Raw genomic sequence first — 17,535 nt, forward strand, 5'->3', positions numbered from 1 at the left:
ATTGGTTCCAAGAGAAAGTAAGAAAAACGTATTGCTTTCTATGGGATTTGAAAAATGACTGTTTTTGCGTTTTCTCCTTTTGATAAAGAGGCAGAAAGCTGAAAATTGTGGACAATGTTGGTAATGTCATCCTAGACAAGCCTCATGTAAAATGATTTCTGTAAGTCATTGCTTCCAAGAGAGAGTAAGAAATTTAAGTTCAGGTGTGGAGAAATGTATTGCTTTCTATGGGAATTGAAAAATGACTGTTTTTCGCAATTTCTCCTGCTGAGAAAGAAGTAGAAAGCTGAAAATTGTGGACAATGATGGTAATATCATCCTAGACAAGAATTATGTAAAATGATTCATGTAAGTCATTGGTTCCAAGAGAAAGTAAGAAAAATGCATTGTTTTCTATTGGAAATGAAAAATGACTGTTTTTCAAGTTCTCTTCTGTTGAGAAAGAGGTAGAAAGCTGAAAATTGTGGACAATGTTAGTAATGTCATCCTAGACAAGAATTATGTAAAATGATTCATGTAAGTCATTGCTTCCAAGAGAGAGTAAGAAGTTTAAGTTCAGGAGTGGATAAATGCATTGCTTTCTATGGGAATTGAAAAATGACTGTTTTTCGCAATTTCTCCTGCTGAGAAAGAGGTAGAAAGCTGAAAATTGTGGACAATGTTGGTAATGTCATCTTAGACAAGAATTATGGTTCGCCCTTTTATACCCAGCCAAGCTCAGAGTGGTTGACAATGGTCGAACGCTAATTTTTGACAACCCAGAGGCGGCTAGACGCCACTTTCAGATGCCTACCCCACCTCCTAGGTCACCAACTAGATTCCGTTCATCCCCTTGTGCACCACCATGAAATAACACAATACTCTTAGTAGTAGTCACCTAGGTGGAAATATGTTGACATCATACATGATGACTATGTTGTATATTTTGCTAAGATAATGTGAATTCTCTCTATATGCATTAGGTTATACAAAAAATGTAAATGGTTAAATGTTCTGTGATCTCTGGTATTACCCCCAGAGATCAAATACTAAATTTGGTTAGGAAAATGTTAGAAAAAGGTTTGAGGTATGAAATACACAATGCACTATATGTTTTGGTTGTTACTTTCACAAGTTTGCTTTATGACCATAAATCATAATCATAATTTTAAAGAGCCCATATTGACATTGCGTTCCTGCAGGAAACCCATTGGAGGGAAGCTGAAGGTCTCGCCTTGCAAGCTGGTTAGATTAGGGATTGCATCTCGGCCTCCTATAACACAAAATCTAGGTGGGGTGGCTATGATAATTGCGAGACAACTTCAAAATACGGTTTTGGACAGTTACAGAACCTGAGGGACGATATTTGCTGGTCCACCTACAAATTAATGATTCAAAATTTACTTTCTTAAACATATACGCCCCTAATGTTGCACAATGTGATTTTTATCAGTCACTGATCCAGCTTGTCCCCAACCTTGTGACCCAAGGCTTGATAGGTCGGGTCCACCTTCTACAGCTAGATCACGTGACCCTGAGTGCTCCTTTGGCCTGGTGTCCAGGTGTGGCATGGTTGGCGCCTTTTAAACCCAATGGATACATCATACTCTTTTTATTCTAGCGTACATGGATCTTTCTCACAAATACATAGTAACATAGTAACATAGTAACATAGTTGATGAGGTTGAAAAAAGACACCAGTCCATCAAGTTCAACCTATTTTGGATCTCCTGCGATCCTGCACTTATATTTGAAATTAATCCAGAGTAGGCAACCGCCCATCTGTTTCAATTTTGAAAATCCCCCCAGACTCAATAGTGCAATCCAATTTTTACCCTATATCCACTACTATCCTTTATTTTAAATTAACGGTTGTATCCCTGGATACACCTTTCCGCTAAAAATTTGTCTAACCCTTTCTTAAACATATCTATTGAATCTGCCATCAGAACCTTCCCTGGCAATGAATTCCATATCTTGACTGCCCTTACTGTAAAGAACCCCTTCCTTTGCTGGTTGTGAAATTTCCTCTCCTCTAACCTTAAGGGATGACCACGAGTCCTGTGTATGGTCCTTGGGGTAAAAAGTTCCCATGAAAGCTCTCTGTATTGACCCTTAATGTATTTGTACATAGTAATCATATCTCCCCTTAGGCGCCTCTTTTCTAAAGTAAACATGCCTAAACTGGCTAACCTTTCCTCATAACTTAATGACTCCATACCCTTTATCAATTTTGTCGCCCTTCTCTGAACCCTTTCTAGTTCCAAAATATCTTTTTTATAGAGTGGTGCCCAGAACTGTACTGCATATTCAAGATGAGGTCTTACCAATGATTTATACAGTGGCAAAATTACACTGTCTTCCCTTGCATCTATGCCCCTTTTTATGCATGCCAATACTTTGTTTGCCCTTGCAGCTGCTGCTTGACATTGAGCACTATTGCTAAGTCTACTGTCTACGAGCACTCCCAAATCTTTTTCCATTATAGATTCTCCCAAATTAATTCCATTTAATTTATAGATTGCGTTCTTGTTTTTGATCCCTGAATGCATAACCTTACATTTATCTGTGTTAAACCTCATATTCCATTTAGCCGCCCAATCCTCCAGTTTATTTAAGTCCCTCTGTAGAGAAGCTACATCTTGCTCTGATTTTATTACCTTACAGAGTTTAGTGTCATCTGCAAAAATAGAAACTTTACTCTCTAAACCATCACCAAGGTCATTAATAAATATATTAAAAAGGAGTGGTCCCAGCACGGAACCTTGAGGAACTCCACTTAAGACCTTTGACCAATTAGAAAATGTTCCATTTATCACAACTCTCTGTTCCCTATTCTCTAACCAGTTTTCGATCCAAGTACAAATTTTGATTTCTAGACCCAGTTCCCTTATTTTGTAAACCAACCTCTTGTGTGGCACTGTATCAAAGGCCTTTGCAAAATCTAAGTAGACCACATCTACTGTCCTGCCCATGTCTAAGTTCCCACTAACTTCCTCGTAGAAATTAATTAGATTAGTTTGACATGACCTATCCCTCACAAATCCATGTTGATTCCCACTAATAATTTTATTGCGTACCAAGTAATCCTGAATACTGTCCCTTAAAATACCTTCCAGTAGTTTCCCCACTATTGATGTCAGGCTTACAGGTCTATAATTCTCTGGTTGTGATCTCGTCCCCTTTTTAAACAACGGCACCACATCTGCTATTCGCCAATCCCTTGGTACTGAGCCTGATGAGATTGAATCTCTAAAAATTAAGAATAGCGGTCTAGCTATTTCCGAGTTTAATTCCATAAGGACCCTTGGGTGTATGCCATCTGGACCTGGAGCTTTATTTATCTTAATATTCTTCAGTCGCCTTTGGACTTCTTCCTCTGACAACCAAGTATTAATTAATGGCATGGTTTCATTTCCATTTTTATGTATTACTCCTGCCATTTGTTCCTCTCTGGTAAATACTGAAGAAAAGAACGTGTTTAATATCTCTGCTTTTTCCTTAGTATCATTTATCAATTCACCCATCTCACTTCTTAGTGGTCCTATATTATCTTTTTTAATCCTTTTGCCATTTATATACTTAAAAAACTTTTTGGGGTTTGTCTTACTTTCTTTTGCAACGTGCCTTTCATTTTCTAATTTAGCCAATCTAATTTCCTTTTTGCATGTTTTATTACATTCCTTGTACCTATGGAAGGACTCCTCTGACCCTTCAGACTTAAACAATTTAAATGCACGCTTCTTCCTTTGCATTTCTTCCCTTACCTTTTTATTTAGCCACATTGGTTTAAACTTAATTCTTTTACATTTATTTCCCATAGGAATGAACTTATACGTGTATGTTTCCAACAACATTTTAAAGACAGCCCACATTTCTTCCGTATTTTTTCCTTCAAAGACTTTGTCCCAGTCTATGCTCTTTATAGACTCCTTTAGCATATTAAAATTTGCCTTTTTAAAGTTTAAAGTCCTAGCTGATCCCTTATACTGTTGTTTCTGGAAACTAATTTCAAATGAGACCATATTATGATCACTGTTTCCCAAGTGCTCCTTTACTTGAATATTTGATATTACGTCTACATTGTTTGTTATTACTAGGTCCAGTATAGTCCGCTTCCTAGTTGGTTCCTCAACTAATTGGGACATGTAATGGTCTTTTAGCGTGCTCAGAAACCTATTTCCCCTAGCTGTACCGCAGGTCTCAGTACTCCAATCAATGTCCGGATAATTAAAATCCCCCATAATTAAAATTTGACCTAGTTGTGTAGCCTTTTCAATTTGCTGTAGAAGTTGGGCTTCCTCAATCGTACTAATATCTGGCGGTTTATAGCATATCCCTATCAGAAACTTCTCTGAACTTTTTCCTCCGCTGGATATTTCCACCCACAATGCCTCTATATTATCACCAATATTCTCGTATATAACTTCCTGAATACTTGGTTTTAATTCTGGCTTAATATAAAGACATACTCCTCCTCCCCTTTTATTTACCCTATCCCTCCTGAAGAGAGAATAGCCTTCCAAGTTAACTGCCCAGTCATGTGTATCATCCCACCAGGTCTCAGTAATACCTATATCATACTGCTCATTTATTGCTACTAGTTCTAACTCCCCCATTTTACCTGTCAGGCTTCTTGCATTTGCAAGCATACACTTAAGTCTATTGCCTCCCTTAGGTATTTCTTTTTGCTTTAAAAAGGGCCGCTCCTTATCGGCTATGCTTCCCTTTCCCCCCTCTCCACCCCCTTTACTCTTGTTAAATTCCTCCTTACTACTCTCAATGTCTATCCCATAAATACTTGCTTGCCCCTCCCCCCCGGAGCCTAGTTTAAAATCTCCTCCAACCTTCTAACCATCCTCTCCCCTAGCACTGCAGCCCCCTCCTCATTCAGGTGCAATCCATCACGACAATAGATTACTTATGGATAACTGATCCACTAATGCCGTTGGTCCGTAAGGCAGATATAGCTGATACAGTCATATCAGACCATGTCATGGTCTAACTCTCGATCCAAATCCCACATTCAAGTCAGAGGCCCCGACACTGGAGATTCCCCTCTTACTTGCATAATTCCGATCATTTATCAACAATTCCTAAGAAACAAATGAGTACCTACATGATAACATTGACCATAGGGATGATAAAATTCATTTTTGGGAAGCCTCAAAGGCGGTCATGCGCGGCCATACAATAGCATATGTGCCTAGTCATCATAAAAAGATGAGATAAACCTATGAGACCCTTCATAGATCATTGACCAAGACTTATGCTAAATACATCACCGTTCAATCGGAATCGACACTGACTGCTTACCGTGAGGCGAGACAATTATTGTAAAGTTTGTTGACCTCTCAAGCAAAGCAACAGATTGAGTTTGCTAAAAACAAATTCTTTAGATGGGGCAATAAGGCAGGCAAGTTACTTGCAAACATGACTAGATCCCAGAGGCGCAGAAGTCATATTGTCGCCCTCAAAGCAATCCACTCCCCTAAACTTCTTACCAAATCGGAGGAGATACTGAAGGCCTTTCAGACCTATTGTACAGGCTTATATAGTGGTACTCCATCAAATCCTCAGCTAATGTCTAAACATTTGGCAGAGGCTAAATTGGCTTTGTTGACACCGGATCAAAGAGAAGCTTTGGTGACTGACATTACATCCCAAGATGTAGACTTTGCAATTAAGCATTTGAAACTTTATTAGATGCCAGGCCACGGCGGCCTTACTGCAGAATATTACAAGGCCCTTAGAGGGGCCCTGACACATATCTTGGCAGAATTATTTCCCAAAATCCATAGGGAACGCCCAGCGTATCCCTCATTTAATTTGGCCCATTCGGTCCTTATCCCCAAACCAGGCAAAGACCGCATGTTGGAAGGGTCCTATCGACCGATTATCTTTTTGAACCTAGACTACATGATTCTAGCGAAAATCTACCTCGTACTATACAGACACAACTTTGAAACAGTTTCCATAGCACAGAGTGGTTTGAGTTGAGGATGGTTATTGCAGACCCTCCAATTGATCTGACTCCACCTCCTGGTATCTAAACTCCCTCTTAGTTGGGAGAGGTCTGGTAGATAAGCAAGTGGTGTTTCTACATACCTTTTTTTTTTTTCTCCCCAAGTATGATATGTCCTTGTATTTGAAATAATTACATCTGGAAATAGCAGCCTTCTGCACGGGATGGCAGAATACGTGATGTTAACTATTCATTGGATTGTAATGCATTTGTGAAAAGTATGAATTTGCTTTCTATTGCATTTGCTGTTTTATATTGTATTTTTTTTTTTGCCTCAATAAATAAATATATATAAAATAAAGGTCTGAGAATAAGAAGAACAGAAAATGTATAAATAATAGGAACACAAATAAATATATTCCCTTAAGCATTTTGCCCATATATTTTAAATGTGATTTAATATTTCATTTCAGTTAAAGTGTTAAGAAGTTGAAACAGGGTTTTATATAGAAAAAAAAGTGTACTTTATTGGATTATCCGTGCCAGCGGGCACTTTACAAAGTTTCATTCTGAACCTGAACATTACAGTATGGTGGAAATGTTGTCAACAAAAGTTACTAAAAAATAAATGCATGTCCCCAAAAAATCTAAATGTATATGTTTTGGTATAACGATAATGATGATAATAATAATAATAATAATAATAATAATAATAATAATAATAATAATTAATAATAATATGTATTACTCTCTTCTACTTTACAATTCTGCAGAATAGATGTATATTTTTATGATTTTAGCACAATTAGTGTATGGTATTAAAATTTGAGAAATTTAACAAAGTATATTATATTTTATATGAGATAGTGACAAACTGTGATCACTTGATTTAAATGTAATTGTAGATTATCCTGATTCTAGATGGATTAATAAAGTATATCTAATACTTGTTGAATATACACACCTTGTGCTATAGTAATATATTCTAACTAATGTATGAGGTTAATGGTTATGAGGTTATGTGATTTAACAGCTATTAAGATATTTAGCAAGTGGATCCTGAATATAGAGCCAAGTGCTGCTATAGTGTGAATTTTGTACTATGGTAATTTATTGTAGACAGTTTGAACAAATACCATATCGTGATCTTAGATCTTAATTCTCAATTTTTGTCTATTATTTAATCATTAGTACATTAAGGGTTCTTTTTCTGGCCAGATCAGTATTAGCACAAGTCCACATTCCAAGAAGTGCAAGTAGGAGAAATATCTTCATCTTGTCTATTGTTGGTGAGAGGAAAAAATAAGAGCAGGGACAGGTAGACACAGGAGCAGGAAGAAAGGGGAAAGAGAATGGAGTAGGTGGTGAGAGATACAGGGGGTAAGGGGAAAGAGCGTAGAACAGGTGGTAAGAGAAGCAGGGGTGACGCACAGAAGAAAGCAGGTGGAGGGGGACACCTGGAATGAAAATAGGGGCGTATGGGGAGAGTGGACAGACAAAGAAAATGGATAAGGGAAAGGAGAAGAACACATGGAAGATATGATGGAGAGGTGAGAAATGGCTGTAGCAGGGCTCTAAGGAATTTTACTAGGTGGCAGTGCAACTTTAATAAATGAGACTTTTAAAGGTTTAAGCCAAAATGAATCACAAAGATGTTGGAAAGACTATGTTACATAGTACACATACAAAATAGAGAAAAAATATGCTTAAAAAAAATTCTTCACTCAAAATGAACTGCTGTCATATATTATGTGTAGTTGCAGCAGACATGAAGGCCCGCACATGTGCACTAATGTCAGGGATTAATAAAGCTCTGCTCACAGTGACATCACAGAGACCAAGGGAGCAAGTGAAAAGTAAGTTAGGTGAGAGGAATAACTGGAAAATGGCAGTTGAAGTGTAGAGGTTGGCCTGGAAAAAGGGGGCCATAGAAAAAGGAGGCTGGAAGTGAGAAGGAGAGGAAGAAAGTGACAAGCAAAAGAACGGACAGGAGGCAGAAGTGAGAAGTGGGAACGGAGAAGAGAGAGACAAGAGGAGATTGAACAGAGACATATACAGGAGCAGGCTGAAATTTAACAAACACAGTGGGGGGAAAAAATCAGATTGCCAGAAGCAAGACAAACTACATTATTAAAGCTGACAAGCAAGAGATAAGACATCTTTAACACCACTTTAAATACCTGTATACCAATCCTGAAGAGATTGCCTGAAACTGGACCTGAAGCAATATATTTATAAGTACCCTTTAGTTGTATTATACTTCCTGTTTTACTAGAAAGAATGAGCAAAATGTACATATTAGTTTAGTTTGTCAGGGACCACGTGGGAAGTCCCGAAGATTAATGATACATACCCTTGTTCCAAGACTGAGTTACATTTTAAAAAGTAAGTTTAGGGATAGTTAGCCAAGCTTATGGACTGAGTCATATAGGAAATTAGTTATAAGAGTTTGGAATTGTTATGAAAACCACTCAAGAGAGGCTGGAGTTTTGCTACATGTGACAAGTATTGGAGAAATCTGTGTTTATTACTTTATTATATTATTTATTGCTGGAGGGATCTCTACCATAGGAGAATTGCAGTTACCATTTTATTTATACTGAGAACTCATATCGTATTACTGAATAGTAACGAACTGAGCCTGTAGATATGAATACCAAACGCACTTTACGATGTGTGCTGCATATTGTTATATATTGGACAGTCATATTTATATGTGAAAGTTATATTGGTTTCAACTGCCGTATTTTTACATGTCGCTGTTTAGGGTGAACTGTTCGTTAGAATAATGTTAAGATGCAGAGGTACCTCTCAAGCTTGTCTTTAGGATATTAAGAACTGTGGGTTATTATATGATAAGCTATAGGTTAATCTGTTGCTTAGTTTACCTGTGAGACGATATTCTGATTTAAATGGGCACTGGTTATGCAAACTAGCCTGGGGAATCACTCTAGAAAACAACATGCCGGTGGTTTCTAAAGCTAGCTACAGAGTGGTGTGTGTTTTCTGTATTCAAGCCTGGGGTCAAGAGTAAGGGGATGGAGGGTTCCTTGGTCTCTCTCTGGTGTCACTGAACAAGGGCATTACCCTGCAAAGAGCTGTCTGAAGAGCAAGGTGAAGGCACTGCGCACCAAGAATAAAAATAAACTAGTGGGACAGGAACCGAAACACACCCACACAAGTCTTAATCCTAGGAAAAAAGGTGTTACATGTACAATTGATTGAAATAGAAAATAATCAATAAATAATTTATTTACTCCAATATACCTTATATATGTTCTTATCCTGTTTTTTAACACATTTTATTTACTTGATTTTTAAAGAAACCTTAGATTTCACTCTACCTCTTATTATTGTGTTATTAGATTGCAGTTCACTATGCATTAGGCCAGTGCTTCCTAAGGCTAGGTACACACTACAAGAAACTTCCAACGCTGCGATAGTTTTACCAACTTTCTCCATGACAGAAAAAAAAAAAGCCCCGATCAGCATGCCTATATCTGTGTACACACTAGAACGATTTACCTTCAGATCTGTGTCTCTCATACATGTGACAATACTTGCCAACTCTCCCGGACTCCCAAAATTCGGGTCAGTCTCCCGGGCGAGCTGGCATTTCTCCTGCGATTCTCTGTGATTCACGCCATTTTGGAGGGCGGGGCGAGGCCAATCGCGGCATTTTGGCCCCGCCATCGTAACGGGTTCACAGGGGGGGGCGGCAAAATGACGCGATTGGCCTCGCCCCGACCCCTCCCGCCCTCCAGTCACGCCCCCTCTCCCGGAAACTTGTTTCCGGGAGTTAGCAAGTATGCATGTGACAGGATCCCTGGCTGAAGCAACATGCCAGCAGCATCAGCTCTCTGCGCTGTCCCGTGTGTCTCTGCAGGGCCGGATTTACAGCTAGGCAACCTAGGCACCTGCCTAGGGCCTAGCGGCTCTCGGGGGGCACAGGAGCAAGTCGGGGGGAGGGGGGGGGTCTGGTGCCGCGAATCGGGTCACGGCAGCCTCTTCTCCTCTCAGTGTCTCAGTTAGAGAGAGGAGGAGAGGCTGCCGGGACCCGACGAGCGATCACGTGACTCTTTTTTTTTTTTTTTTTTTAAATCTGTTTGGACTGACTGAGGAGGAGCAGCGCGCTGGAGAAGAAAGGCAATAGAAAGGTAAGTAAAACAACGGAGGGACAGAGGTGGTGATGGTGAAGGAGCACAGAAGTGCTGATGGTGATGGGCACAGAGGTGGTGATGGGCAGAGGTGGTGATGGTGAAGGGCACAGAAGTGGTGATGGTGATTGGCACAGAAGTGGTGAAGGGCACAGAGGTGGTGATGAAGGGGCACAGAGGTGGTGATGGTGATTGGCACAGAGGTAGTGATGGTGAAGGGCACAGAATTGGTGATGGTGAAGGGGCACATAATTGGTGATAGTGATTGGCACAGAGGTGGTGATGGTGAAGGGCACAGAGGTGGTGATGGTGAAGGGGCACATAATTGGTGATGGTGATTGGCACAGAGGTGGTGATGGGCACAGAGGTGGTGATGGGTACAGAGGTGGTGATGGTGAAGGGCACAGAGGTGGTGATGGTGAAGGGCACAGAGGTGGTGATGGGCACAGAGGTGGTGATGGTGATTGGCACAGAGGTGGTGATGGGCACAGAGGTGATGGTGAAAGGGCACATGTGATATTGTGAAGGGGCAAAAGTGACAATGAAGGGGCACAGTGTGATGATAGAGGGACAAAAGTGACAAGAGCACATACTTGGATTTATGCGTATTATTTTTGCAAACTTAAGTATTTCTGCCCTGACTTCAATATTTATTTAGTTGTTTTGACCCAACTACTTAAAAAAACTGGACTGCTTGGTAATTATTTAGGGGTGCCTTTTTCTGCAGCAGGGTGGCCTTGCTCTTTTCACATGTTAGGTACGCAAGCCACGCCCTCACCTCCTTTGGCGGCACATGCTTTCATATCTACTTAACTATAGTAGTATATGGTAGGCATGCGGCGGCACATGCTTTCACTTCTACGTAACTATAGGGGTATATGGTAGGCTGCAAAAATATAGTGCTATGGATTGTTTCAGGGAGGGGGCCCAAAAACAGTATCCTGCCTAGGGCCCTATGAGGTCTAAATCCGGCTGTGTCTCTGTAATAAATCTCCTCCTTTTAAGCACTTTGAAGTCATGTGCTCTCAGGGGTGAAGGGTCTGCACTGAAGTCCCGGCTTTCTTCAGTTTGTCACGCTGTCAAGCAACTTTCTAGTTCCATCGTGTTAGCTTAGCTGCAGCAGTGAAGGATAAGAAAAGAGAGGGGCAGCTGGAGGAACTGCATTCATCTGAACGGAGTGACTGGTAGCTGTGACAGCTGATTGCTAGGTGATTGGAGCGATAATATTAAGCATGCCGACCAACTAAATGAAACGACGATCGGGTATGTGGGACACTGTCGTTCAGCATGTAAGCAAACACACTGAAGCGATTTCTGGCCGAACAGTTGTTTATCGGGCAATTGGCCCAATAATTGGCTGAAAAAACACCAGTGTGTACCCAGCTTAAATCAAGGAACCCTAACAGTACGTTTTCATATCTCTTGGTGAAGATAGCATAGTGTAATCCTGCATTAGGCTATCCTAGAGACCGATATATATCTGCCTATTTCTGTTGTTCACACCCTACTATGCTTAATCATAATATGTATTTTATAAAACGCTGTTGTAATCTGCTTTATATGTTTTTGTGCTACAACTGGAAACTATAATATACAGTGGGTATATATGATTACTGTATGTTGTTTCCCTTTTTGGTTCCCCAATTCACAGTCTTTCCCTATTTAGTTGTAAAGACTCAAGTTAAACCCACAGAGCTCTCTTCATATCATTTTGAGCTCTGATCACGTGTGTTGGCGGTTACTGAATTTGAATTGCGAGGGGTCATCGTCGATAATCTAGCGCCGCGCCTTCGAGCTGATGCCTGATCGCATGATAAACAATTATTAATCACAAATGTCTGCAGTCCACGTCTCGGATATGAGGTGGCGCTCATTTTGGCGGAGACCAACATGTACACTAGAGCATTAATAATCTGCTCCAAAACGATGGCATCTCTAACGAAGACAGTAAATTCTTGCTAGGGTAGAATTATGGGAACTAAGTAGGCGTGGCTAACGAACGACCGCCTTATCCGGCCTGTATCGCCGGAAGTGCACAACACGTTGTTACAGCACTGCATTTACCAGCCTGATTTAGTTTTCCTCCGTGAAGCTTCCGGGCAGAGGGGAACCGGTGAGATCCTAACAAGCCCAAGTTAACCATGGTAAGGAGAACGGAGCAAGCTCCATCATTGGTTGCAGATGATTGCATAGTGATATTTTCTCGAACCCAGATAGTTGAGGTTAACCGGCTCGAGCCGCCCCGCCTGCTGCTTATTAGTAACGAACATCGTTGTATGTCACACATTGTTTATTTACGTTTTCTATTTTTGTTAAGGATTCTGTGTACACTCTGTGGTGGTTTCATCTAGCAGGTTTGCGTACGAATGTGTTTTGTTTAAGTGTTTGCCACATGTTAAATATACAATATTTTACAGACTGAGCCAGAAGTGAACCCCAAAGCCTACCCTCTGGCCGATGCCCAGCTTACAAAGACTCTTCTGGACCTCGTGCAACAGGGCTCCAATTACAAGCAACTCCGTAAAGGGGCTAACGAAGGTAATTCGATATTATAAATAATTTATAATTGAATAGCATATTAATTTACTTGTGACTTTGGTGTTTTATTTGCACCTAAATAGCATGTTGCCTTAGCCAGATATAGAAAATCTAATTGTTTTAAGAATTGTAAATATTGACAAACTCCAGGTGAAGGCAAGAAACTAGTTTCGCTGTTCCCAAAACCTGTCAATTTGGAAAATCTTGCAGTAATTATCCAAATTATACAAGGATGAAAACGGCTTATTGTTTACAAGGCAACTAGGTATTTGTGATTGTGGTAGTTTTGTAATGTTAAATTTTAAAATATCATGGTCAGTTGAAATCTGTGGGGGGTGTTTGTAACAATAGTACTATGAAATTGTCATGAACTGTTAAAATATATACTTTTCTTTTGTTACATAGCCACGAAAACCCTTAACAGAGGAATTGCAGAGTTCATTGTAATGGCTGCTGATGCTGAACCCTTGGAGATCATTCTTCACCTTCCTCTTCTGTGTGAGGATAAAAATGTTCCTTATGTCTTTGTGCGCTCCAAGCAGGCTTTGGGAAGGGCATGCGGGGTCTCTAGACCAGTCATTGCTTGTTCAGTTACCATCAAAGAAGGTTCCCAATTGAAACCTCAGATCCAGTCTGTTCAGCAAGCAATTGAGAGACTGTTAGTGTAATTGCATCATGAAGTGATGGTAGAACTCTGTCATTTGCTATGAAGCAAGGGTAGGGAATCTAGCCTGGAGATCTATAATAAATCTGTTTATGTATAATTGCAAATGGAGTGTTTTGCTAAGTGCTCCTATAAAACATCCCCTTGTTTTCTGTATTGCTTAAATATTCAGTTTTTCATTTTGGATGTTTTATCTTTGTTTTGTTTCTTTAAACCCGAAAGATATCGCACTGATATTGCAAACTTATTTTCTGTCAACTTGAATTATATGTATTTTTAATTAAAAAAAATCCACTTGTAAAATTGAATTCCTGTGTATGTCTTGAGCAGAAAAAAAAAAATGTAAAAGTTTAGGGAAAGTAGAAAAAAAAAGTAAAATATATATGGAACACACTCATTCCTCCATCAAGAAGTATTTTTTTACCCAAAAACAAAAGGACACTTACCCTGCAACTGCTGACCAAAAGAAGCTATAAACGTGGGTTACAATACTATTTTACATAATTACTTCATTCAGAAATGCATGTTGTACTATTTCTGTGAAAATCTATCCCATTACACTAAACAAAAAAATAAAAATGCTGTTGATACAAGTCAGCACCATATTTATGCAGAGTCTTCACATTCCCAATATATAGTCTACTTTTGTTCAACATATGCAGTATAGTACCACACTATTAAATCGTACAGTTCAAAGTCTAAGCACTGAGTCTGCAGAAAATCTTCTGTTAGTTTCACACTATGAAATAGATTCCATTTACTTTCTTTTCTGTGATAGATACATTATTGCTGCATAGCTAAAGTTAGCAGTAGGAGCATTTTATGCTGTGGTAAAATGAAGCCCATTGTACTAATGGAGCTATCACTGTTATTGCATGACAATATATATCTATTTTTTTTAAATAACTTTATAAAGAATCACCACACAGTGTAAACATACAATGTAGAAAGCCAAAGTAAGTGACAGCATATACAAATACTGGAGGGGGCTGGCAGCCCCAGCCTTTACACAGAAGAATGTACAAACCAAAAAAGTAGCAAGAGGGGAAATAAAATACACAAACAATTGGGTGGCCTGAACTGTAACAAAGTATTAAATACCAAACCATTGAATGATATTGAAGTATGAAGTCTATTTTCTGTAATGTAATAAAGTAAAAACAAAAAAACATTCAAGCATTACCCTATTCACAGACGGATATAAAAATACATAATGAAATACTTGCATGTTTCTGGAGATATACAGGACAGGACGCTGGTTCCAAATTCCATCAAAAAGGTCCAAAACATGTAAAAATATAACACACATAATAGTGCAATACTGTGTAGACCAGTGGTTCCCAAACTTTTGCAGTTTGCGCCACCCTTAGGGGCATATTCAATTAGCTTTCCGGTTCATGGTAAAGGCGCGTTACCGCGAAACCTGCGCAGTATTGCCGGTAGTACCGCAATAACGCAGATTTTCGTATGCAACCCTATGGGGTGCGAACGAAAATCCATGTTATTACGGTACCGTGGATTGACTTCGCGGGCCGTTCCGGCGCGAACCGGAAAGCTAATTGAATATGCCCCTTTAGAGTCTCCATCATTTTTTCAAGGCACCCCTCCAAAATAATTTTCGAGCAGTCCCATTTTATACGTAGTTGGGGCAAAAAAAACATAAGTATTTAGGTCAGGACAGAAATACTTATTTAGTTGTATGCAAAAATAATACACATAAATCCAAGGGAAAAGAATATTTTTATATATTTTTTCAATTCTATGTCTGTCATAGAATAATTTATAGCTAACTCACACTGTGCCCTCCTTCATCTCCACACACTCTGTGGCCCCTGCATCCTCGCTCTACCCCCTCCTTCATTCTTTTGCCCCTCCATTGCTGTTTCTTATCACTATTCCCCTCCGTTTCTTTACTCACCATACTTGACCTTTCTTCTGTCTTACCAATTTGGCGGTGCCTAGGACCCAGCATCCTCTCTCCTGCCGCTTGTCACAATGTCGGGCGTGATGACGTCACGCCCAACATTTAGTGAGAAGGGAGGAGGATGCTGGGTCCCGGGCGCCGCCAGATTGGTAAGTTTTGGGTTTTTTTCTCCTCCTGGCCAAGGCACACCTAGGCTCTGCGGCGCACACTTTGGGAACCTAGGGTGTAGACAAAATATGAATTTCAAATAGAACAAAAAGGAAAGTAATTCAAATCAGTTTCCACAGTGTAGATTCCTTTTGTAAAAAAAGAGTTACTGACCAACTTGTGAATGTGCCTTCATAAAAAATCAAATGGATATAACACCTTCCAATGTGGTCACTCCTCTTTCAATATGCTTACTCTATGGAGTCTTGAAAATTGTGTAATAATCACAAATTCTTTGTAGTCTTCACTGACGTAATGTCATGCAAAGGGGTTTTCTCATAAGTTCATAATGAACAGGAAAAATACAAAAGAGAAAACAATAGTGCAATATGCAAGATAAATAAAAACAGGTTTTCTTAATACATAAGGTATAAAAAATCTTCAATAATAAATAAGAGATGCAGGTAATCCTATCAGATAGGAATAGATAACAGGCATCTCATAGTAAATGGTAAAGCAGTCTCGGGACAAGAATGATAGCCCAAACAATCCTAGATGTAAATGTGCTTGGTATGTAGCTGCAATCTTTAGCTTGCACCTACTCAATGCATTTCAGCCCTATATGCATTTTTAACTTCAATAGTATTTTTTATTTTTCTTCCAAATTTAGGGGATACAAAAAATAGAAACAAGGGGGGGGGGAGGGAAGGCCAAAAATAAGAAAGGGGAAGGAGGGGTACATAGTGGGGAGGAACACTTTACACAACACCAAAATTACAATACAAAGTACAGTACAAGCTATCAACCATGTAGTTCAATTGTATAACAGAACCATAGAGGTCAAACTCTCCGTGGGTCGACTTTTCACGGTGTGGAACCGGATGGGGGCTCATTCAAGGGGAACGATGAAAGTGGGAGCACCGGGTCAGATTGGGACAAAGTTGCCCCCTCACCCTCTGTAATATACACATGCCAGGCAAACCACTTCATTATGGGTGAGGAAGGGGAGGAGGAATACGGCATCCCCATCGTCTCCATTTCAAAGCTAAACTGTACTTTAGCAATCATTTTAAATAACAAGGGCAGATTTGGGGATTTCCAGTTCTGTGCCAGAGTTGCTCTTGCAGCAATCAAGATGTGACATAGGATGTATAGGGAATTGTGGAGGAAAGTGCTGTAGCAAGGCTACCTCCGGTTCGGGATCTATTCTTTGAGAAGTGATCTTGTTGGCTAATTCAAACACCTGTTCCCAAAATGGTCTGATGAGAGTACAATTCCAAAATATATGCATTATATCCCCTGGTATACCACATTGCCTCCAACAGAATTTCGATTGGGCAGGCCACATCTTATGCAGACGGGTCGGAGTAAGATATAATCTATTAATTCGCTTCACCATCATTTCCGAATGATTCACACATTTGGACATTCGAAAGGAATCAACAAACACTTTTTTCCATTGATCACTGGTGAGCGTAATATCAAGATCTGCTTCCCTTTGTAATTGGGATCTGGTCTTGGTTTCCGATGGTGTAGGGGAGAGACATTTATACCAGAAAGTGATACCCGATCTATAAGATCCCTTTGATAGTCTCGTATAAATCAAAGCTGGGGCTCGGGACATTTCCAATCCCTGTCTGGGGAGGGTGGAGAACCAGTGTCTAATCTGCAAGTATTTGTAAAATTCCTGGGCGGGGAGGCGGAACTTGTCTCGTATTTGCGAAAAAGCCCTATATGCATTTATACCTATTCACTATGTAACTCATGATTTATGAGTTTATGATCGTGAGTGATTATTAATTATGTATACTATTGTATGCATTGTTTTAATATATTGGACACATATTAGGCTGTAATATACATATTTTAAGTAGGAAAAATGAATTGTAATTATTTGTAAATTTGATAATTATTGAACTGTTGACCTTTGATCATGTGACTATTTGGGTACTATAAATAAATGCCTATTGACTTAACTTGCACTCACCTTGACAAAAACCCACATATTGGGCCGAAACACGTTTGGCAAGTGCAAGCAAAAGATTGCAGCTACACCTACCAAGGAGATTTACATCTAGGAGGATTGTGTGGGTTATCATTCTTGTCCCAGGACTGCTTTACCATCTACTATGATATGCCTATTATCTATTCCTATCCGATA

At 39.6% G+C, this 17,535-nt stretch overlaps 1 protein-coding gene across 1 annotated transcript; it reads left to right on the forward strand.

Moving 5' to 3' along the window:
- The first annotated feature begins 12,095 nt into the window (after window positions 1-12,095).
- SNU13 (small nuclear ribonucleoprotein 13) lies at window positions 12,096-13,611 on the forward strand. The gene is made up of 3 exons (XM_075182806.1): window positions 12,096-12,245; window positions 12,519-12,639; window positions 13,045-13,611. The coding sequence occupies exons 1-3, from the start codon at window positions 12,243-12,245 to the stop codon at window positions 13,305-13,307; spliced, it is 387 nt and encodes a 128-aa protein (XP_075038907.1). The 5' UTR covers window positions 12,096-12,242; the 3' UTR covers window positions 13,308-13,611.
- Window positions 13,612-17,535: the final 3,924 nt, after the last annotated feature.

This window comes from Mixophyes fleayi, chromosome 8, assembly GCF_038048845.1.
Source record: "Mixophyes fleayi isolate aMixFle1 chromosome 8, aMixFle1.hap1, whole genome shotgun sequence".
Classification (NCBI taxonomy): Eukaryota; Metazoa; Chordata; class Amphibia; order Anura; family Limnodynastidae; genus Mixophyes; species Mixophyes fleayi.